Source organism: Drosophila teissieri, chromosome 2R (assembly GCF_016746235.2).
Source record: "Drosophila teissieri strain GT53w chromosome 2R, Prin_Dtei_1.1, whole genome shotgun sequence".
NCBI classification, from domain to species: domain Eukaryota; kingdom Metazoa; phylum Arthropoda; class Insecta; order Diptera; family Drosophilidae; genus Drosophila; species Drosophila teissieri.
The window spans coordinates 1,030,229-1,054,561 of record NC_053030.1 but is presented as its reverse complement, the minus strand read 5'-3'; the positions used below and the strand labels follow the sequence as shown (position 1 = coordinate 1,054,561).

Sequence of the window (24,333 nt, the reverse complement as noted above, 5' to 3'; positions counted from 1 at the left end):
AGTGTTAAAACACTTGGACTTCAATGGGAACCACAAAAGGATTTATTCAAGTTTAAAGTAAGCTGCGGGTCATCCAAATTGACAAACAAAAGGAAAGTACTATCGATATTACCTAAAATATATTGAAGACGTCGGGGGCCGGAAAAGCTGGTGTCGCAAATATTCCCAGAGTTAAATGAAACAAAAGGTGTTGGAGTTCGTCCTTCTCGTTCGGGGTTTTATTTTCAAGTTAAAATCTTCACAAAAAATAACGGCTTCGTGTCCAACTTCCGAAACATTCCGCCAACAGCGATGCTCCGCTGGCGGGATACCGGACTCAGCTGTTTGGCATGAACATTCTCCCCCCCTTGCAAGAGGAATACTTGCAAATTTAGGACAGAGAACAGCGTCCCGAAAGGATCCATCCCAGCTTGGAATTTTGTGCCATGGGCAGGCCGTCCTGGCTCGCGATGATACCCGGCAGCATCAGGTCGGCGTAAACGTCGGCTCCAAGGACAGCCGAGACAAGCGCTGGGTGGAACCACCGGTCATCCGCTAGCGTCATGTTGTGGAACATGTCCTGCACCTTCGGATCCAGGGGCTGTGCCGGCGTCCGGCTCTGCATCTGCTCGTCCACCAGCATCAGCAGCTGTTTGCTCATCCGGGACGTTTTTGAGCGAATCTCGGTGGTGCACAGCCGTTCGTTGCCCACACCCGTGACGGCCAAGTTGAGGGCCTTCACCAGCGAGACGTGGATGCGACTCACGGGGCAGCACGGATCCACCAAGACTCGCACATCGAATGTCTTCTGCTCGGACCCAATGAGCACGGCAGCGGTCGGAAGGATGCTGACGCTCGTCCGCACCAAGCTAGGCGCGCCCGTCGGCGTTGACAAGGAGCTGCGGGGTGGGGAACTATCCATCGGCGAGGCTGAGCGTCGTGACCCGGTCGAACCCACCTCCTGACGCCGTTGAGGTTGAGGCGCTGCTTGTGGCTCGCGCTTCCGTTGAGGCCTCGAAGAGCCTGGCTGTTCACCGCGGATGTGCAGCAGAGTGTGGTGGGCCTCTCGGCAGATGCGGCACCTCGCTTTGCTGCGACACGACCGACCCGAATGCTCGTGGGCCAGACAGTTCGCGCAGTACTTGTTAATCAAGACTGCCCGGAGCCGCTTCACAGCCGGCAGTTGCAGGAATCGCTGGCAGCTCCTCAATGGGTGAACCCCCCTGCACACTCGACAGCGGTATACATCGTGGCGGATCGCTGGAGCCATTGTATAAGAAATGGGCAAAATAAAAAAATAGATGAGATAGATGCGGATGATCAGGACACATGGACGACGTAGAACGACACAAATTAGGACTCGTCAGTAGCAGGTTTTCAAAATACTTAAAGTATGGAGGAGTCATTCGACTCATTCGGGCTGTCCATTGGAAGGCGGACCATTTTTGCCACTGGTCTTCGGACGACCCCCCGTGCTGTGAGAGCGTCTGCCACTCTGACCTTGCCGTCCACGCCGGGACAGACCACTTGGATACGCCCAAGTCGCCACTCGTTGGATGGCAAGTTCTCCTCTTTGATCACCACCATGTCTCCCGCCTGGAGATCTCGCGTTGGGAACTTCCATTTATTCCTTTTGTGGAGTTCCTTTAGGTATTCCTCCTTCCAACGCAGGCAGAACTGCTGATTCAGGGCTTTCAACCTCCGCCACCGATTGATAATGGAGCTGGGACCTTCTTTAACCTCAGGTTCTGCTACCGCAAGTAATGGTCCACCGATTAGAAAATGCCCAGGGCTCAGAGCGATAAGGTCCGTGGGATCTTCGGACATTGGCGAGATGGGCCTGGAGTTCAAACAGGCCTCAATCTTCGCCAGGAGGGTAGTCAGTTCCTCGAACGTGTATTTCCCAGCGGCTGTGTACTTGTAAAAATGCGACTTGAAGCTCTTCACACCTGCCTCCCAAAGCCCTCCCATATGAGGTGCGCCAGGAGGGTTGAAATGCCAGGACACATTCTGAAGACTGTGCTGCGATAAAACCGATGTTCTGGTAGCTTCAATGAAATCCTTTGATAAGGACGTGGAAGCTCCGACAAACGTTTTCCCGTTGTCAGAGTAGACGTGTTGTGGACACCCACGCCGAGCAAAAAAACGGGAGAATGCGGCCAGGAACTTCTCTGTAGTCAAGTCCGAGGTCGCTTCGAGGTGGATAGCCCGGGTAGTAAAACACACAAAAACGCACACGTGCCCCTTTGTGATTTTGCAGGCTCGACCGACATAACTCTTGACGTCAAATGGTCCTGCGAAGTCCACTCCCGTATGGGTGAACGGTCTGGAAATCGTGGACCTCGCACTGGGCAAATTCCCCATCAACTGCGTCTGCAGTCTCTTCTTGTGAATGACACACACTCGGCACGAATGTATTGTTCGTTTCACCAACATTTTAAGCTTGGGAATCCAGAATTTGGAACGGATCAGTCGGATCATTAATTGATTCCCCCCATGCAAGGATATGCGATGGATAAACAAGACTTGAAGTTCGGCGAACCTACACCGTGCAGGAAGGATGATCGGATGTTTTTCATCATAACTAAGCATTTCAGATGCTTGTAACCTGCCGCTTGCTCTCAAGACACCATTCCCGTCAAGAAAGGGGTTTAGGTTAGAATTTGCGCTTGCGGGTGGAACTGGTTGCTTGTGGCTCAAAACCTTATATTCGGCGGGAAACTCATTCTTCTGAGTGAGCACAATTAACCGCTCCTGCACCTCCGACAACTCCGCCGCAGTGAGTTCTGCCGATGAGGCTACACCTTCCCTCCGGCAACTTTTCACAAAACGAAACACATAAGCAAGAACTCGCAGAGCTCGGTCAAAGGCTGAGAACCTCTCTAGGATTTCAACTGCTGAGGGCACTGCGACCGTGTGACATTTGACGGGGCGCTGCTCAAGCTCAGTCTCCGGATGGACCAACAACTCACTCGGCCACTGCTCCTGTTTGAGGTGCAACCAAGCTGGCCCACGCCACCACAGTGCGCTGTCCTTCAGCTCTTGGGGTGAGACGCCCCGGCTTGCCAGATCAGCTGGATTGTCTTCGGATCGTACATGTCCCCACTTGCTTCCGTCGGTACACTGTTCGATTTTTGCGACCCTGTTGGCAACGAATGTTGTCCAGGTGCACGCTGGCTTACTCAGCCATGCAAGAACGATCGTGGAGTCGGTCCAGTAAAAGGTCTCATAAACATCAGGAGGCATTTCAGAAATTACTAGAGCTGCCAGCTCCGTGAGCAGCACTGCTCCGCACAATTCCAAGCGTGGTATGGAGATGGATCTGACAGGAGCGACTCGGGTTTTGGATGTAAGTAGATGGGTACAACAGCCTTCCTTCGTTTCGATTCGGACGAAAATAGCAGCCCCATAGGCGTCCAGTGACGCGTCGCAAAACGCATGGTACTGAAGTTTCGCAGCTGGATGGAAACGTACCCATCTCGGAATACGAATCTCCTTCAGGGCAGGATACCCTTCTAGGAACTCCCGCCACTGGGTCGCGAGATCCCTGGGGAGTGGCTGATGACAGCCCAGCTCCCGTAGCCAAATTTTCTGCATAAAAATCTTGGCTCGGACTACGAAAGGTTATAGCCATCCTGCTGGGTCGAAAAGTTTGGCTATCTGAGATAAAACCTCTCGTTTTGAGTAAGCAGTTTGGAGGTGGATCACCATTGGAATAAAAAAGAAACTATCAGATGTAGCTTGCCAACGGATCCCACAAGTTTTCGCCGTACTAGCCTATTCAAGCTAAAGAAAGTCTGCACTAATCAAGTGCTCCTTTGGAACCTCTTGTAGGAGTTTTCTTTCGTTCGAGGTCCACTTCCGTAATGGAAAACCAGCACTCTCAAGAGCCAGCCGAAGCTCCTTGATGGCTAAAACTGCCGACTGCTTAGTGTGAGTGCCTGCGAGCACATCGTCGACGTACATGAAGTTCGAGATGATGTCACTTGCCAAAGGATATTGGCCTCGGATATCCTGAGCCAACTGTTGTAGTACGCGGATGGCTAGGAAAGGCGCACAGTTTACGCCGAAGGTGACTGTATCGAGTTCATAGTCACAGAGCTCTCCATCCTTATTGCGAAAGAGGATTCTCTGAAAGCGCGTATGGGTTGAATTTACCCGAATTTGCCTGTACATTTTTGTGATGTCCGCATTGAACACATACTTGAAGAAACGCCATTTTAGAATCTGGATAGTAAGATCGGACTGCAGTACGGGCCCCGCATGAAGGATATCATTGAGGCTGTTCCCGTTTGATGAAGGATTGGAAGCATTAAACACAACGCGAACCTTCGTTGTGGTGCTGTCTGGTTTGAAGACAGCATGATGTTGCAATTAAAAATTATTAGAGTCGTTCGGAGAGACTTGGTGCATATGACCTAAATCTAAAAACTCTTGAATGACTGAGTCGTACTGCTTTTTTGACGCAACGTCTTTATTCAGTCGAATCTCGTTTCGGAGGAACTGAGCCAGTGCGATCGACCTGGAGTGCCCAAGGTTGATATTGTTAGGCTCTTTAAAGGGCAACGAAACCACATACCTCCCATCCTCGTTCCTTTTGGTAGATTGGACAAAGTTTTCCTCGCAAATCGAGGTGGATTCCCTAACCCGCTTCACTGGAACATCCTCCACCTCCCAAAATTTTGTGAGAATGTTGTCCAGTCTGGACTCGGTGACAGCTAGTCGGGACGAAAATGAGCATATTCTGCTTGTGGGATTCGTTGCGATCGGACCGCAAAGAATCCATCCGAATATGGTCTCCTGGCCAAGAAGCGTGCCACAGATATTGGGATGGGAGCCGCTGAGAATGATCGATGGCAGGATATCGGCACCGATCAGAACGTCGATCTGCGAACTTCGGTAGAAATTTGGGTCTGCTAGTTGCAAAGGCGGCAGATGCTTTAAAGAGTCCTCAGGTAAAGTAAAGGATGGGAGACTCCCGGCCAGTTGTGGTAGTACATATGCAGAAGTCTTAATTTGGATGTGGGGCTTGACCGGAGAACCTATGCTGAGTTGACAGCGCTTACGGGGCTGAGCCGCAACAGTGAGGTTGAGCCCTGAAACTTGAGCATGGATGGATTCATAAGGCAACTTAATCAAGATGAACAAGCGTTCTGAAATAAAGGTTGCCTCAGAACCCGAGTCAATAAGTGCCCGTGCTGAGTATTTGATGCCTAAATGGCAAATCTCTATTAAAGCTGTACTCAGGAGGACCCCTTGAGTGTTTACAGCCAGAATCGTTTGCACATTCGGTTGATTCGTTAATGGAGTGGACTGTATATCTTGCTGGTGGTTTAATGTGGATACGTGGGGCTGGTGGTCAGGATTGACCGCTGACTGGACTGGTGGAGTGCCGTTTCGGTGCAGGAGAGTGTTGTGGCGCCCTCTACAAGTATTGCAATTATGCGTGCTAGTGCAATCCCTAAGCAGATGCGTTCTAGCAAAACAGTTTAAGCACAATTTCTGCTGTTTTATATATTTCTCCCGCTCTCCGACTGGCATTCGCAAGAATAACGGACATACTCGGATAGGATGGTTCTCTTGCGAACAAAGTTTACAGGATTGTGGAGGTACCGTCACTCTATTCTCAAAGGTCTGGATCGCCCGCGGGCTATTGTCAGTCCGCAGTGCTCTGGATTGAGCGTTTGGCTTAAAATCTTCAATCGCCTCGAGCGTTCGATGACGATCTTGTAAGAAAGCCTGGAATTCAGCCCACAGTGGAATATCTGTCTTACTCATAAGGGATTGTTCCCATAGAGACAGCGTTAGCTTTGGCAACTTGGCAGAGCACAGAAAAACGAGCAGGCAATCCCAGTTAGAGGTGTCGATTTTTGCTATTTTTAAAGCTGTTAAACAACCTTGAATTGTGCTCTCTAACTGTTTCAAGGAATTGCCGCATTCAAGGGCAACAGAAGGTAAATTAAACAAAATCTTAAGCTGACTGTTGACCAGCAGCCTCTTGTTTTCGAAACGATTCTGCAAGTTTCTCCATGCTGATTCGAATCCATCATTTGTTAAGGGTGATAAGGACACAATGGATTTAGCCTCACCACTAGTTTTAGCATTGAGATGGAACAACTTTTCAACTTCTGAATGCCGAGGGTTGTGTATGTAGATGGCTGAGAAAAGATCCCGAAACGTGGGCCAGTGAACATAGTCCCCACTGAAACTGTCGCACTCGACTGGGGGTAAGCGACACCCTCCCTGAGGAGGCGCCGGAATGGAGGCCTGAACGGCCTGTTGCGAGCGTGAACCTTCTTCAATGATCTCGTTGAGGCTCGCTGCGCACCGCTCGTAAACGGCATAACAGTAGTCATACTTGGACTGCATGACTGTTATTGTGTCTGTGGATCCCAGACCGGACAGAGCTTCGGAGCACGCCTCGTATTCCTTCTCCACCTTGACCCATAGGGCCCTGATCTGCTCGAGTCGCACCCTTCTTGTGTGGATTGACGGACTTGTGACTGCTGGGGTGTTGACTCTGGCCTCGAACTGACCTACTCTATTGGTTATGGTCATGAATTTCATCAAGGCCCTGTCTGCCTCAGCTTGCGCCATTTTTGCGGTTGCTCTAGTAATTTGGGGTGAGAAGTCTAAATTCGGTTTCGTGTTCGGTGCTGACCGTGGAACTTGGAGCGACGTGCTCGTGGATTTTCGTGGAGTTGTCGATGGGCTTTTGCTTCGAGTGGGACTTGGGCTTTTGAAGGGCACAGAGGACTCGCTCTTGGCTCTAACTCGTTGAGACGTTTTAGAAACAGTCAAACAAGTTTTTACCTCCTCACCGTGGCCAATTGGCATATTAAGCTCTCGGAGAAGCCGAGAACCGTGCGGGGGCGAAACAGTCTGTCCGCTTGGACAAATACGGGGACGCTGGATAAAGCGTGCAACCAATTGAAAAAACGCAACAACTTATGTATTTGGGACGCTTGATAAAGCGTGCAACCAAGATCAAAATAACTTATATATTGGGACGCTGGATTAAGCGTGCAACCAAGCTCGAAACAACTTCTATATTGGGACGCTGGAAAAAGCGTGCAACAAAGATCGAAACAACTTATATATTGGGACGCTGGATAAGCGTGCGACCAGTTGGATCGATCGGAATGTTCCGTATTTGGAAAAAAATAACTGGAGTCGCTAGATAAAGCGGACACCCAAAATAATCGAAAGCTAAGGATTGTTGATTTGGAGTTATACTGGGTCGCTCGATAAAGCGCACAAAAGTAATTAAAGAACCAAATTATCGCATCAATTTAGACAGGGTGTGGGGGCGCAGGACAACGCGTGAAAAAGATGTGACAATCGGAACAAAAAAAAACACCGGGGTCGCTGTATTGAGCGAGAGACAAAATCAAAGAAAAATGAATAATCGGAATTAATCGATTTAGACAAAGGTAAGGGGCGCCGGATTGCGCTTAAAAAACAAATGGTAATCGTTACAAATTATGTTATCGTTTTATATAAAACCTGGGGTCGCTGGATTAAGCGCGGAATACACAATAATCGGAATAAATGTTGCTATCGATTGAGAAAAAAAACAGATATGAGGGCACTGGATCACGCTGGACTATAATTGTCGATGTGCGACGCTGGATAAGCGTGGATGTTCGGCCAATTTTTTGAGACGATATAAGCGAATCGGATATGCGAATAAAATCAAGAACGGAGTTAAAAAAAGTATTAAAGAAACAAAAATAAACACAAATTGACACTTTCTATGGGAAACTAGAAAAAAAGTAGTGTCAGTTTGAACGGTCCCTTATTGGAATATGCCGTGTATGGCCCTAGAGTGGCTACCTTGACACATACGTACATATGCTGGTACACATATATATATGCAATATGTAAATATTAGCGCCGATGGTTGCTTTTAAATTTGTTTTTTTTTTTCTTACTGCGCTGGAGGTTGTGTTCGTGGATTTGTTCGTCTCTAATGTTGGCTGCAGCCGGTTCTTATCTGCCGGTCCAACAAATCGTCTGTGCTTGTCGTGTGTGTGGAAGCTTTCGTGTATGTGAAAATAAACAATAACATTAATATATGTATGTACATATGTTGGATGATATTAATGTCTGCTTGAATGTTCTGGCAATTAATGAAACACCCTATGACCATGCAGATGTACGACGTTGCGTATGTGCCATGTGCGCAATGTATGCAGATGCAATGGACATATGTATGTACATCGATCGGCCAACATACATGGAATGTCTGTATGTTTTTGTGTATGTGAAAGTTTGGGTGGCGAATTTTGATTTTTTATTTGGTGTTTTTATTGGAAAGTTGATGATTGGTTGATAACATAAAAGGGAAAGGATGCATACAGAATATACACACGAACATATATTTTTGCGCAGGTTGCACTAGTTGATAGTGAGCGGATTTTGATCGCAGCAATATATATGCGTATGTATATACATATATGGTGGGGATTTTGGCACCGTACTTATCTCGGCAAAGCGCTGGATGATCCGGCTCGAAGGACCAAAAATGAAGACGTCGGGGGCCGGAAAAGCTGGTGTCGCAAATATTCCCAGAGTTAAATGAAACAAAAGGTGTTGGAGTTCGTCCTTCTCGTTCGGGGTTTTATTTTCAAGTAAAAATCTTCACAAAAAATAACGGCTTCGTGTCCAACTTCCGAAACATTCCGCCAACAGCGATGCTCCGCTGGCGGGATACCGGACTCAGCTGTTTGGCATGAACATATATAATCCCTTAGGATGGTTGGCTCCCGTGACTATTTTAGGAAAGCTTTTCATTCAAAAACTTTGGATAAGCAAAAGAAATGGGATCAGGAATTAGCAGCAGAAGATTTGAAATACTGGGAAGCATATAAGGAAAATTTATTATATTTAGAAAATATTCGAATCCAAAGCTGGATTAATTTTAGAAATGGCATAAGTATTCAGCTACATGGATTTGCTGATGCCTCAGAAAAAGCATATGCTGCAGTAGTGTATGCTAAAGTAGGAGATGCTGTAACTATAATAGCTAGCAAAACTAGAGTCAATCCTGTAAAAAATAGAAAAACAAGAGAGAACGCTATAGTCGAGTTCCCCGACTATCTGATACCCGTTACTCAGCTATTCGAAGTGCGAAGAAGAGTCTTCAGCACATACATGTGGGCGTGGCAGCTTTGGGCGGTTTGTAGGCGTTAGAGAGGGCGTGGCAAAAAGTTTTTTGGTAAATCGTTAAAAATTTACAAGACTAACACAAAAATGAAAAAATATCGAAACATTTTTCAAAAGTGTGGACGTGGCAGTTTTGGGCGATTTGTGGGCGTGGCAACATGAATCGACAAACTTGCGCTGCTTCTATGTCCCTGGAGTCTGTATGCTTAATCTCAACTTTCTAGCTTTTGTAGTTCCTGAGATCTCGACGTTCATACGGACGGACAGACGGACATGGCCAAATCGACTCGGCTACTGATCCTGATCAATAATATATATACTTTATATGGTCGGAAACGCTTCCTTCTGCCTGTTACATACTTTTCAACGAATCTAGTATACCCTTTTACTCTACGAGTAACGGGTATAACTATCCCTAAACTAGAACTGTGCGTCGCTCATTTGTAAAGTTTACTGATCCAAAGAATAAAAGAGTCATTAACCAGTAAGGTAGAAATTTATGCTTGGAGTGATTCTACTTTAGCATGGATCAAGAATGGCCAGAGTAAGGTTAAATTTATCAGACGAAGAACGGATGACATTAGGAAATTAAAAAATACTGAATGGAATCATGTGAAGTCAGAGGATAATCCAGCAGATTTAGCATCGAGGGGAATTGATTCAAAACAATTGACACACTGTGATCTTTGGCGGAAAGGTCCAAGATGGCTAGCTAACCCAAAGGAACTTTGGCCTCAGCAGCAATCTGTTGAAGAAACTGTACTGGTAAACACAATAATTAATGACGAAACAAATGATCCAATTAATAAATTAATAGAAAAGTATTCCAGTATGGAAAAACTCATACGTATAGTAGCACATATATACAGATTTAATCAAATAAAAACCAAAAAAAAATACTATCCATCTTATTTTTCAGTAAAGGAGTTAAAACTCGCTGAAAGGGTTGTTATTAAGAAACAACAAGAACATCAGTTCGGTCAGGAGATAAAGTGCCTGCAAAACAACAAAGAAATTAAGACAAATAATAAAATATTGTCATTGAATCCATTTTTGAAAAAGGATGGGATTCTGAGAGTAGGAGGAAGACTGCAAAACTCAAATGCAGAGTTTGAAGTTAAGCATCCGATTATTTTAGAAAAAGGTTAGGAAAAGGTACTTTACAAAATTATTAATACAAAATGCTCATAGGGAAACATTGCATGGTGGGATAAACCTAATGCGAAATTACATCCAAAGATTTGGATTTTTGGTTTAAAAAATTCACTGAAAAAATATTTAAGAGAATGTGTGAAGTGCGCAAGGTACAGGCAAAACACAGCTCATCAAATATTGGGTAATTTGCCAAGATATAAGGTTACTATGTCATTTCCATTTTTAAATACGGGATTAGATTACGCAGGTCCTTATTATGTTAGGTGTTCAAAAAATCGCGGACAAAAAACATTTAAAGGATACGTTGCCGTATTTGTTTGTATGGCAACCAAAGCCATACATTTAGAAATGGTAAGCGATCTAACATCTGACGCATTTTTAGCTGCTCTCAGAAGGTTCATTGCAAGACGAGAGAAACGTGATAGTATCAATTCAGATAACGGAACAAATTTTGTAGGAGCTGCCAGAAAATTAGATCAGATTATTTTATGCAATTCAAGAAAATTTAGCAATTGCTGCGCAGCTGGAGAAGGATAGAATTGACTGGCATTTTATTCCCCCGGCAGGACCTCAGTTCGGAGGTATTTGGGAAGCTGGGGTTAAGTCAATGAAATACCATTTAAAGCGTATAATTGGCGACACTAATTTGACATACGAGGAAATGTCAACTCTTTTATGTCAAATAGAAGCATGTTTAAACTCAAAACCATTATACACTATAGTTAATGAGATTGACCAACAAGAGGTTTTAACACCAGGTCATTTTTTGATTGGAAGACCCCCCTTAGAAATAGTCGAACCAATGGAAGATGAAAGAATCGGAAATTTGGATAGGGAGACTTATCCAAAAAATGAGGAAAGATTTCTGGGTAAAATGGAAGAATGAATATTTGCATACGCTCCAGCAAAGGAATAAATGGAAAAGATAAATTCCTAATATAGAAAAAGGGCAAATAGTTTTGTCGAAGGATGAGAATTGTCATCCAGCAAGATGGCCTTTAGGAATGGTGGAAAAAGTCCATAAAGGGAAGGATGATAAGGTCCGAGTGGCTAAAGTAAAAATTCAGGAGGGATTTATCACCAGACCCATTACAAAAATTTGTCCTTTAGAAGGTATAAGTTCTGTTGAAAAAAATGAGGCTGACCCTGAGCCAAAAAGACCTACTAGAGCGACATCAGGAATGTCCAAGATTGGGATTATCATGGCAATGTTGTTGTTTATATAAAGCTGCCAATTTTCTTGCGCAATACCTTAAAATATAACACCAAAATATTCAATAGAGAATATAAATAAGACCTCAGCAATACGAGGGTCGTTTGATAAGTCCGTGACTTTTTGTATTTGCCGCGCACCTGCTCTAAATACAACACTGCTCCTGTCAGCAGTTATCGATTAACAGCTGACTGTAAAATGTTGAGAAAGCTGCGTTTTTTGGTTTGCGTTTTATAGGCATTGAAAGCAGACGATCTCGTGAATTTTTTTTGTCCATCAGGACAATGCACGGGTGCACACGTGTGTAGTCAGCATGGCAAAATTTCATAAATTGGGCTACGAACTGCTACCCCATCCAGCATATTCTCCAGATTTAGCCCCCTGTGACTATTTTTTGTTTCCAAACATGAAGAAATGGCTCGGCGGTAAGAGATTCGGGTCAAATGAAGAGGTCATCACAGAAACAAACGACTATTTTGAGGGCCTTGAGAAAACCTATTATTTGGAAGGAATAAAAAAATTGGAAAAACGCTGGACTAAATGTATAGAGCTAAAAGGAGATTATGTTGAGAAATAAAACGCTTCTTTGACGAAAAAAATATATTTTATTCAAAAAGTCACGGACTTATCAAACGACCCTCGTATATTTAGATCCTCTAGGAGATGTTGAGATTGTCAGTACTTCTTGGAATTTGGTGATCTATTATAAAATATATCCATATTTTAGAATGATTACAAAAGGTAATGCGCTTATAAGAGAAATGAGAAAAGTTTGTGAAAGGCTTCATAGCTTTGAAGAACAATGTAGTCAAGTTTTAGATAATATGCAAGATCAGTTATCGGAACTTGAAGAAAACAATAAATTGTTTATGATGCAGTCTAGATCCAGAAGCAAGCGTGCCCCGTTCGAATTTATGGGATCTTTGTATCATATTTTATTTGGTATAATGGATGAGGATGACAGGGACCAATTAGAAGAAAACATGAAGAATTTATTAGATAATCAGAACAACCTTGATAAACTAATAAAAAAAACAAACTACTAATTTATTAAAAAGAACCACCGAAGATGTTATCGCAAATTTTAGGAGTATGGAAATAAGAATTGAGAACATGACCGAAGTTCTAAAAGAAAATTATTATGTTTATAAGGAATCGATAAAATTCTTTATGGTTACGAAACAGCTGCACTCATTGATAGAAGGCGAAAAAGTTCAAGCAGGTATTATAAGCCTTTTGATTGATATTAATCACGGTAGGCTAAATACAAATATTCTTAGGCCAAATCAGCTCAAAAAGAAAATTGCCAAAATTCAGCAGAGCCTTCGGAGAATTTAGTAATTCCAGGAAAACGGTCAGGTACGGAACTTAAGGAGGTGTATACGTTGATAACAGCCAGAGGTTTATTTATCGACGACAAATTAATAATTAGTGCAAAGGTGCCTCTGTTTAGTAGGCATCCATCTAAATTGTTTAGACTCATTCCGGTGCCAATACGTAATGAAGATCAGATAATAGTGGTGCATACAACTGCCGAATATTTAATTTATAATTTTGAAATAGATTCCTATCACATAATGACGGACGCCACTCTAAATCAATGTCGGAAATGGCAACTAAATAAGAAAATATGTAAGGGAAGTTGGCCCTGGAATTCTGCGAATGATAATGCATGTGAGATCCAGCCTCTATAGCCAAATAGAGCGGCGAACTGTATCTATAAAACAGCAGTCGAATCTAAAAGTTACTGGGTAGAGTTGGAGAAGAAAAGCAGTTGGTTGTTTAAGGTTCCGGTAAATTCCAAAGTCCGACTGCAATGTACAGGCTCTCCAATTGAATTGTTTGATATGCCGCAGCAAGGAGTTCTAAGCATTGCGCCATATTGTACGGCTAGAACCGACGATTAATTTCTAGTTGCCCACCATAATATTCAATCGTCCGAAAGCGAAGAATCGCTATCAATGCCTTATATAGGGGAGGTTAGTGAAGTACCGAAGATTATTTGGGATCCGCTAAAATTATCATTATTAAATCATACTGCAGAATTTGAACGATTAAATAATGAAATTAAATATAAGAAGGAGCATCATCAGAAATTAAAGGACTTAGATTTCCATCATATTTCCGGACATGCTGGATTAATTATTGCTTTAATAATAATGGTAGTATTAATAATATATTTTATACGAAAATGTGCTATTCAACTAAGATTGCAAGCAATAACATTCGCAGGTCCATTGTCAGTAGTGTAAGCTGTTGATATAAACAATAAAATTATTAACAAAATATATATAGACAAAAATACAGTTCACTATATGGTTGATTCGAAAAGAAACAATTTGTAAGAGATTAAAGCAGAAATGTTTCAAATAAATTAAAATTTAATTAAATTTGTTAATTTAAAATAAGAAAATAATAAACTAAAATTGTAAACAAAAGATAATAAGCCAAGTAACTCGGGCCTTTACAAAAATATTGGTTGCAAAATAAATTATATCGAATAAAATAAATACAGTCCACTATTTTTATAATGCAACTAATTTAAATATACATCTACTTTTGCTGGCCGTTGGCAGAATGTTCAGACGAACATGAATATATAAAAGGACTTACATAAGAAATGTATGTACAGCTAGTGAAACGCTGCAGCAACGCCTTATCTAAAAATAAACAACGCCTGAGCGTTAGGATATAGATATCTGGGATAAACAACGAACTCCTGCGTGGGTTTCATCCCTTAAATAAAGATGCAAGCGATCACGAAGCATTTCCTTGAAGATAAGGAATATCGTGCAGTGGAAAATTCCTGCACTTGATACAGTTTTCCACATCTGGGGAACAGATGGCCACTGCGTTGGTCTAGATAGAAATAAGATTAGAATATGTAAATTTCATGTTAGCTACCTAAGCTAGGACTTAGAAAATAAAGATTCAGTTTGAAATTATTAACTCACAAGTAAAGTCTTCTTATTTTGAACCTTTACAGGTCTATTATAAGACTCCTTTAACAATCCCCAATACAAAGCAGATATGATACTCATTTCCCGTAGGTGCAGCAAGCAATAGAACAACAACCTACTTGAGCGTAGTAACGGCTGTGCGACACAGAGAGGTCGGAGAAAGAGTGTTGGAGAAAGAGAGTTTGGAGAAACGGAATACGTACAGAGTTTGGAGAAACGGAATCTGTAGAGAGTTTGGAGAAAATATGTTTTGAAATAGAGAATAAGAGAGGGAATATGAATAATAGAGAGCGAAAGTGAGCAGTACAACAGTAAGCGTCGGCGAGCCATATTAAGGAAAGCAACGGTACCAAGCTAAATAACGGTTAGAGGTGGCTGGAACGCTGGAAGCTGGACAGTCAAGAGGAATTGGAATACAAGGGAGCTACTGCCGTGAAAGTCAGCAAGGAGCAAGATCGCAACGTCGAAACGTACGGGACGAGGAAAGTCTTCGAAATGAGACACATGTAGGTGAGACAAAGTGCGGCTAGGTTGAGACGCCCTGTTCCGGCGAGTCCGAAAGCGTTCGAACAGGCGGGCACAATCCTAGCAAGGACCCGAGTGCGCGACGGGACTGTGGTGGGGACCCGGTCGACTGTGTCGGAGATTGCTTACGTACACCAGGCGATTGCCTGGAGGCAGCCTTTAGCTACCGTGAGTCCGCATACGACAGAAATTTCTAGCCCAAGTGTCGAGCACCCAGCAACGCAATCCGCTTCATCTGGGACGACGAGAGCGGCAGGACAGCAGAAACGAGGCCGTCGAGAAGACCCGTCCTGGTCCTTTCGCAACAACTTGAGGAAAACGTTAGGGTAGAACGTTCGTCTTTCACTAGGCGTCTTGCTACAGAAGTCAGGCAAAAGGCCCTGAGTATTACTCCGAAATGAAAAACGACCGAAAGCTCGCAGCTATTTGGACAGAATTGGAAGCAGCATATTCAATTAGACCAGGTCCAAGCATAAAGCTGACGAACCCCGAGGGCGAAGACCTCATCGCAAGTCTGAGCATGAAAAATGCAGCAGGAAGGTCAACGAACACAGTCGAGCAGGGAATGAACACCAAGTCAAGAAAGATGCAGGCCATGCCAACCGGATTACGTGAAAATCGCGAAACAAGTCTGAGAATGGTCTTTCAGTTTTGACGGAGGAGAAAAAACCTCAAACACGCACGGCTTGGACCTAAACATATAATCGCAAAGCAATGTCGGAATTGATGCAGGGGAAAAGCACTGAAAATTTTCAACAACAGACACTGAAGGTCTTCGGCCGAGTTCGTAGACAGTTACCAGACATACTTCCTGCCCAGGGAATACTTTGCGAAACTTGCAGATAAGGTAACGCAAAGAAAGCTGGGGTTTAGGGAACCATTCAAGGACTACATGGTCGAGATATAGACCCTAATAAGGCCTCTGGGATACGAAAATAAGGAAACGCTAGAGATTGTCAAGGAGAACTGCACGCCAGTCCTACCAATAGCGTTGACATCCTACCACATGATTAACCAGAAAAACCTGGCAGACAAGTACGAGGAGCTGCACAAGGAACGGGAAGCTTTTCCGGAAGAACACAAATTTATCAGAAACAAAGCCCCAGCCCCAACACAGGTTCTTGTGTTAGGCTAAATGTGCCGAAGAGTAGGATTTAGAAGTATGGAATGCTGTCAAAGAGCGGGAAATGGCCAGCGATCTCTGCCGCGGAGAGGGAACGGTAGTCGCAAGGACCCGCCACTCCAAACTAATTGGCAAGTTTATCGAAGAGAAGCAGTAGTTGTCCGCAGCGGTGACGATTGGTGGGGACACATACAAGGCCACGGTCGACACCGGGGCGACAGAAAGCTTCGTAAGCAAAGAACTGGCGGGCAAGCTGGCTGCCCGTGGAACGATTACAAGCATAAGACGGCAAATAATGTTTGCAGATGGAAGGTGCAGCGAGATTAATGCACAGCTCGAGGTAGGCGTCGAATTCGGCAACAGACAATACATGAGCCTCCTGATACTACCAGATGTAGTGAATGCTCTGGTGCTGGAATTTCCAAACGCAAGTCGGGGCCGAAATCAGGCACAACTAGTGACTCGATAAGAATTTGTCGGTCGCAGTGGTCCAAAAAGACGACGAAAAAGACAACGTGGATAAATACCTGGCTCGACGAATTTCGTTCTATAGCCGAAACACCATGCATAGGCGAAGACAATAACCATGAAGGTTATGACAAACAGATAAAGCAGCGACACTATGCAAAGGTAGACGAACGTCTGAAAATGGGAATTATATAGCATTCGTACAGCTCGCCCATAGTCATGGTGAAAAAGAAAACGAGAAAATGGAGACTGCGCGTGGACTTCAGGCAGATAAATTCGAAATCCATAAAGGACGCTTACCCAATGCCACGAATAAATTACATCCTCGACCAACACTGAGAGGCGAACTTCATAAGCAGTCTGGACCTTAAGAATGAGTATTAGCAAATACCTCTGAAAAAAGCAAGTCGACGGTTAACGGCATTCACTTTTCAGTGGCAAGTGATTACATTTGCATTGCAATCCGCATCGGCAACTGGCACTGGTCCAGATGACTGGACATCTTCGTAGGCACGGACCCAGACAAGGTAGCAGCTATAGCCCAGTTAGAACCACCCTCGTCGGTCCGCGAGCTAAGGCAGTATCTGGGAGTTGAGCCTCGGTACCGGCGTTTCGTGTCTAACTTCTCACGCATTGATAGGCCACTCAACAACCTCCTTTGCAAACGTACTAAGTGGAACGTGGTCACAGGACCACCAGCAAGCCTTTGAGGAAGTGAAAGCTAGACTGGTCACAGATCAATTCATGGCGGGCCCCAACTTCGGAAATATGTTCATCCTGCAAACGGACGCCAGCGACTACGGGATAGGCGTACTTCTCCCTCGGGATACAGAAGAGAGAGAATTATTATTTTATACTCTTGCCGGACCCCAAACGGAGCCAAGAAAAACTACTCAACAACAGAGAGCTCAGGACTACTGGCCAGGAATGCAGAGAGAATGCAAAGGCGTACGTGCGCAAATGCGATGACTGCGCAAGGAATGCGCAACAAATGGTGTTTGCCGACTTCGTCTACCCGTTACCGAGGTCGTAGCATGGAAACAATATGTTGTTGGTGCTGATCGAAAGATATTCAAAATGGATGAAGTTGATACCTTTTGCAGAAACGTTGCAAAAAGCATTTAGGAAAAGGGTGATCACAGACAATGGTGTTCAGTTTACGAGCCGGAAGATATCGGAAGGTGGCAACAATCGATCAAGAAAACGTAGTTGACGGAAGAATAGAAAGTACGGATTGCAGAATGAAGAGCGATGGTGAACCAAGGAGTGGCTTCACGGAAACAAGAATTGTTATTTGTCAAACTGAGAAGTAATAAAGAAAATCTGGAATTGAATCTGCAGTTCATTATTTTATTGAAAGAAGTTGACAATATCCAGCAGGCAAAAGACAGATCATCATCCATTCAGCAGTTTATTCGTGCGGTAGGTACTTCGAATAAGTTTTCCTGTGTACTGGGCTCTGTCGTTTCTTCCACAACAGATTTTGTGAGATTGCCGAAACAGAGGTACGGGATGGGTACATTGCTGATGACTTTCTCTTGTGCTGTGGTTAGCAGAGGTAGTGTATTTTGATTAATGCATGATCGGTGGTTGTGGTGCAATGAATGAATCTGTATACCTGAATTACATCGGAAGGGGCGTTCAGAGCTCATTACTAAGAGAATGCCCTGCAACGTTGTATGATATTGGCATGATTAGTTAGGAATTGAGGATTACCTCGGTTTTAAGGGGATTTTAATCGAAAGGTATATTGCTCGAGAATATATAGTCAAAGTTACAAAGTTTTTCGAAGTGACTGGCGCCAAGCATGCCGAGCGAGTATTTTTTTCTTGACCGTAAACTAAAACGGCATTTTCTCAAAACTACGTTTTTGAAAATTCAAAAGCTAGCGAACCGATTTTTATTATCTATCATTAATTTATTATATGGTATAGAGATGCTAAAAACAAAACTTTTTTGATTGCAGAAACAATAAAATTTGTTGTGAAAATCTAAATTTGTTTATTCCGAGACTGTTTTTTACAGGGTTTATTTTAGTTCATCGATTATAAAAAACTCTCGAGTAAGAAAATAATTGGTGTGTATATCAGACTAAAATTGTGGCCTACACAAAAATTTCATTGTTCTTGTACATGTCTCTTATTTAATCTGCTGTCCCGTACGCTCGTTCGGATGCATCAACGAATGGGTGAGTGTTTTGAGTGAGTGAAACCTTTTCATTAAATATGTGCCAAGGAATTTAAAGCTTGAAGATCAGCGGGGAAGGATCACTCATTTTAAAAGGTTTTGAGGGAGCTAGTCGTCACAACCCATACCGTCTGCATTATTATCTTATCCTTAAGCAAATATTTGTGCTGATTTGGAGCTTTCCACGCGTTTGGTTTGGGCTGGTGCTTAACTTTTTTGGGAACTTCCACATACCTAACCCTTTGTGGCATCCAGATTTTTTATGTCCGCTGGAAACACATATTTGTGGGTTCGGAAGTGAAGCAAGATCGCACACCGCTAATTTTGGACAGTGGGTCCAGCAGGCAATATTTCATTTAATAATTAGCTATGGTATATTGTAACTTGTTGAGCAAGTAATTATTAATACCTTCAAAGTGCTGTACGGCGGAGTTTTAACGACATTTACACACACATCCAGAAGGGCTCTAGAGGTAAAAACTTTACCATTGTTGACTGTGGTGAGTAGGTTATAACTGTTGTGTAAACTGTTGTAGTAAACTTCGGTAATGTGATTTCAAGATGCTAATGTGTGATGTTTTTTGCTTAACTTCTAGAGCGGTTGTCACACATTCTTTGATTTGTACCCAGTTAAAGCACTCGGGTATCGTTTTGTGTCTTCTTTGACTTCTTTTGCAAAATGAACGACTCCGGCTCTTTACAGTGCAAACTGAAGTGCACATTTGTCAACTCCGGCTTTTTACAGCGCTAACTGAAGTGCACATTTATCGTTTCTGCTCTTTTCTTGAATGTTGGCTTTTCTTCCCTGTGCCAAGGACTTAAACTCGTTAATCCAGAAAGTTAAGAAGTGTGTCGAGACTCTGGATCTCTCTACACACATTTAAAGACTGCTCCTAAAGAGCTTTGCTTGCCAAATCGAACTTTTGCTTTTGGCAATTTATATTGTATTGCGTATAGACGTCAACTATGCCGGGTTTGTGTCATGGTTTAGAATTGATCGAAAAATTACCCTGACTCTGGGATAGGATAGATCTGCGATGCTTGAAATGACTGCATATCCTCCATTGGCTGGGTCATCAAATTCTTCATGAACGAAGAAATTAATTTCCTGTATTGAGGTCTTCTTGAATCTCAGATGGGGCGACGTCAGGTTCGTTTCCTTTTAATACAACTTGCTGTCCCTTGCTGCTTTTTAGTTGGTAGGTGTAGAAGTTCTTTTTTGTTTTCTCCAGGTACTTAAACACAGCTCGGAAGTGTTCTTCCGACTTCGTTTGAACTTTGGTTTCGTGGATGTTCCCTTTAATAGGCGGGACAACATGGAAATAATCGTCCCCTACCAGCGCGACAATTTTGTTGACCAAGCCGCTTGAGTTTTTTTTTCCCTTTTATAAATAGGTGGGGGCTTTTGTTTCTTTTGGGTCTCCTGCCCCAACTCTGCTTGGTTGTTCTCCGCCTCTGCTAAGATGGAAAAACGGTTATCATTCTGACTCCTTGTTTGCTCGTTGCTATTGTTGGAACGGTTGATCTTTGGTTTATTACCAACCGTGTTTAGCGGACTAAGTTTACGCTTAATCTTGATGTAGCGATCCATACCGGTCTGTATAACCGAGGCCTCTTGTTGCTTATCGAAGCTAACGGTTTTTGTTGCAATTGTATTTTGCTCTCCAGCTGTTGGCACCGAATTCGCCATAATGTTAGTTGGTTTAGTGGTTGGTGGTGCTTTTGCTGCGACTGCAGTAATTGGAGCACTGCTAGTTGTTGGGACTTCATCCATCGAGGCCGGCGGTGGTGCTGTTTGACTTTGGTACCTCCATGATGTAGGAGTTGGAGTGAGCAGAGTGGGTGAGCAAGAGCTCGCTCTCATGCTATCGACGGTCAGTAGAACCGGGTTGCTCTTTGATGACTTGCTTACTTCGTCAATATCGCGTGTTGAGAAGTAAGAGAAACAGGCGTTTTTTGGATTTACAGAGCTTCTAACGCTGCTCTTTTATCGAGCTTTTACGCGTGGCACTTATTAATTTAAGACAAATATGCACATGTCTTAGTCATAACACTAGTTATGGATGTAAGATTCGTTGAGGAATGTATTTTTAGCGTCTTTTCGCAAGAGATTTTAAATTTGTGTTCATATTTGAATTTTAACGATTCGCCCCAAACGGACAGAATCTGGCAACGCCACTCGGTTTGTTCGATCGGATTGGCAGCACTATCAGCTGGGCCACCCCCGCGTTTTCCGCGATCGGTTGGTAGCTCTATCAGCTGTTTAGTCAGCTGGGCCTATTATAATTTGCCGAAAACAAGTGTGGAATTCACGTTTTTCCGCCTGTGATCGTGCAGCAAGTACGGGGTGCGACTTCAGTACGACTTGGCTCGTTAGAAATAGCTACATTTCGCGCAGCGTTTAAATGATGTCCGATTAACTCTATAGATCGGTGCCGAATTGAGAAATAGCTTCTTTTATTTACCTTACAGTGGTTTAATTCGTAAATGTGTAGCCAGATGTAGCCTGCTGATGATAAAATACGTTACCCACCGTAAATGAAGGATCGTTGAAAGTGCCACGGAGTGAAGACTCTCCATTAGTAAATCAATGGAGACAAACCCAGATTTCGTCTGTTTCGTTGAAGCAATACATAATTTTTGGGCCACTTTTTTTATAGTCTGCAAATATATTTTTTATGAGCATGACCCCATTTATTATTAATATAATGATTGACACTTCGTTGCAACCATAATGTTATGTTTATTTCAATATTTTTTTTTTTTTTATTTTTCCTTCTTTCTCTTATTTATTGAATCTTCACTTTTACTTAAGAGACTAACAAGAAGTTTTCAAATCTTATTCTAAGCTAGCTAATTATCATTTTATGAGATGATTTGTGCTATGTGGCCTAACAAATTTAACGCTGGGCTGGTTGATCGTTGCGGTGCAGTCGACTTTGGCTGCATACTCGAAGAAGTTTTCTTGGAAGGGGATTTGGATGTGAGCCTAGTTTTTCCTTGTATTTTACTTTTCTCTCTGTTATTGTCTCAATGACAGGTTTTATTTCTAGGTCTTTGTGTATATTCTCGTTCCGAAGATACCATGGAGCTCCAGTTATGATTCTCAGAATCCTAGACTGTGCTCGCTGAATGATGTCGATGTTGCTTCTCGATGCATTGCTTCATAGCTCGGAGCCATAGGTCCATATGGGTTTAAGAACGGAGTTATACAAAAGGACTTTGTACTCCAGGCTTAGGGGAGACCGAACGTTTATAAGCCAGTGTAGATCCTTTGCTTTTAGTCTCAGGTGCGTCGTCTTGGCCTCTATGTTTTTCCGCCAGATGAGCCGCTTGTCCAGATGAATACCTAAGTATGTTACGTCATCGGCTTGTGGGATACGCGTGTGGTTCATAACCAAGGGCGGGCAGCTTTGTTTGTTAAGGGTAAATGTAACTTGTTTGCATTTTTGTTCGTTTACTCGTATGCGCCAATCTGCAAGCCAATTCTCTACACATGTTAAATAGCGTGCTAGTTGCATCGTAGCTTTTACTGGGCATCTGGATCGACTCAGTATTGCAGTGTCATCAGCGAACGTGAATATTGTTAGCTGGTAGTCTGTTGGGATGTCCGCCGTGTATAGGGTGTATAGAATTGGACCTAATACACTTCCTTGGGGCACTCCAGCTTCTATAGTACAATCGCTTGAAGTGCTTGAACTACATCTAACCGCGAACACTCTTTTGTATAAGTAAGACTTTAGAAGCTTATGTAAGTTTTAAGGCAGCAGTTTGGTTATTTTAAACATAAGTCCATCCAACCATACTCTATCGAATGCTTGTGCAACGTCTAAGAATAAAGCTGTACAATATTCACGATGCTCAAAAGCAGTGCGAATTTCCGTTGTGATGCGGTTAACCTGCTCAACAGTTCCATGTTTTGCCCGAAAACCAAATTGGTGCGATGGGAGTGTGTCGTGTGTTTTAAGGTGGGGACTGATTCGTACAAATAACTTGGAGAGACAAGTAAGTAGGCTTATTGGCCTGTATGATGATGGCTGTGTTTTGTCTTTCCCAGGCTTAGGGATCATAACTATAACTGATTTCTTCCACTTTTGAGGAAAGTATCCAATTTTGGTAATAGAGTTGAAGAGTAGGCAGATTTGTAGAACTGCACACATTGGAAGCTCTATGATCATTTTCGGTGTTATTAAATCGAAGCCAGGCGATTTTCCAGTCTTCAGTTGGTCTCTAATGACTTTCGTTATTTCGCTTGGCCGAAATTCTATAGGATCTTGTGGTGCTAAGTCAGATGCAGTTAAGGGTGGGAGAGTAAATGAGTTAGTGGCTGGATTGGGTTGGAATACCTTTTTGAGATGATCAGCGAAGACTCTTGCTCTGTCCATGTCACTACGAGACCAGTTTCCGGTAGAGTTACGGAGGGGTACGACAGTTTCTGCTGGTGTCTGCAGATTCCTGTGGGCTTTCCACAATGAGTTTTTTGTGCTGGTGGGCGTGAGATTTTCGATGTAACGCAGTTGTGCGTCCGCTTCTTTTTTCTTAAGCGCTTTGGTAAGTCTGCGAGAAGCTGCTTTTAGTCTACTCTTTGCGCCAGGTGAACTGTGCTCCGCCACTCCCTTCGAAGTCGTCGTTTTTCAAGCACAAGGAGTTCGGTATCTCGACTTGTCATGTTGAACTTTTTACTGCATCCGTGGGTATCTTGTGGAGTTGACGCTTTTGCTGCTGCAACTAGTGTGGATTCTAGGCTACCAGCAAACTGATCGATGTCTTGATCGGTTTCCAATGAGCTAGAGAAGTCGGTATGTGAACAAACATATTTTTTGTACCTCTCCCAGTTGGTCCTGTTGCTTGTGAGTCTATACGGCCGCTCGATGTGTTGCAGTTGGTACAAAAGATTAAAGAGCACCGGGCAGTGATCAGATGAAAGTTCTGAAAGTGCCTCAGCTGTAATCATTGATTGGGACATCCTTTTGGTGATGGCAAAGTCAATCAAGTCTGGAAGCTTTTTAGGATCTGCTGGCCAGTATGTAGGCGTGTCCGGAGAAACATAATTAAGCTTGTTTTGCGGTTTAATAATTGCGTTGTATAGCTGTTTTCCTTTAGGGGTCGCTATCCGAGATCCCCAGTACATGTGCTTGGCATTCCAATCACCAGCTGCAACAAACCTTTCACCGAGCGAGTCAAAGAGTGTTGTGAATTTGTCCTCTGATAGTGTGAAGCGGGGTGGGCAATAGACAGCAGCCAGAGTGAGAGCACCGTTATAGCATTGGAGGCTTAGAGAGGTAGATTGTAGGCAATCTTCTTGCCAATTACTAACAAAGTGGTGTTTGATTCGCGATCGTATTAGTATGCCAGTGCCTCCATGGGCCTTGCCATCCGGGTGATTTGTAAAGTAAAATTTGTATCCTGGTATTTGAAAATTGTACTTCTCAGTGAGGTGAGTCTCTGAGAGTAGCATAACATCAATGTTTCTGTCGGCTAAGAACTGAGCAAGTTCTAGCTTGTGCCGCGAAACGCCATTAGCGTTCCAGGTTGCTATTATTAGGGGAGTCATT

The 24,333-nt window shown here is 43.4% G+C and overlaps 1 protein-coding gene across 1 annotated transcript; it reads right to left on the bottom strand.

Moving 5' to 3' along the window:
* Window positions 1-1,365: 1,365 nt before the first annotated feature.
* Window positions 1,366-3,576, bottom strand: LOC122612775. Its single transcript, XM_043786596.1, has one exon. The coding sequence runs from the start codon at window positions 3,574-3,576 to the stop codon at window positions 1,366-1,368; it is 2,211 nt and encodes a 736-aa protein (XP_043642531.1).
* Window positions 3,577-24,333: the final 20,757 nt, after the last annotated feature.

What these genes read in the sequence shown, in the direction of transcription:
- LOC122612775 (XM_043786596.1), bottom strand. Translation starts at nt 3,576, where the DNA reads ATGCAGAAAATTTGGCTACGGGAGCTGGGCTGTCATCAGCCACTCCCC.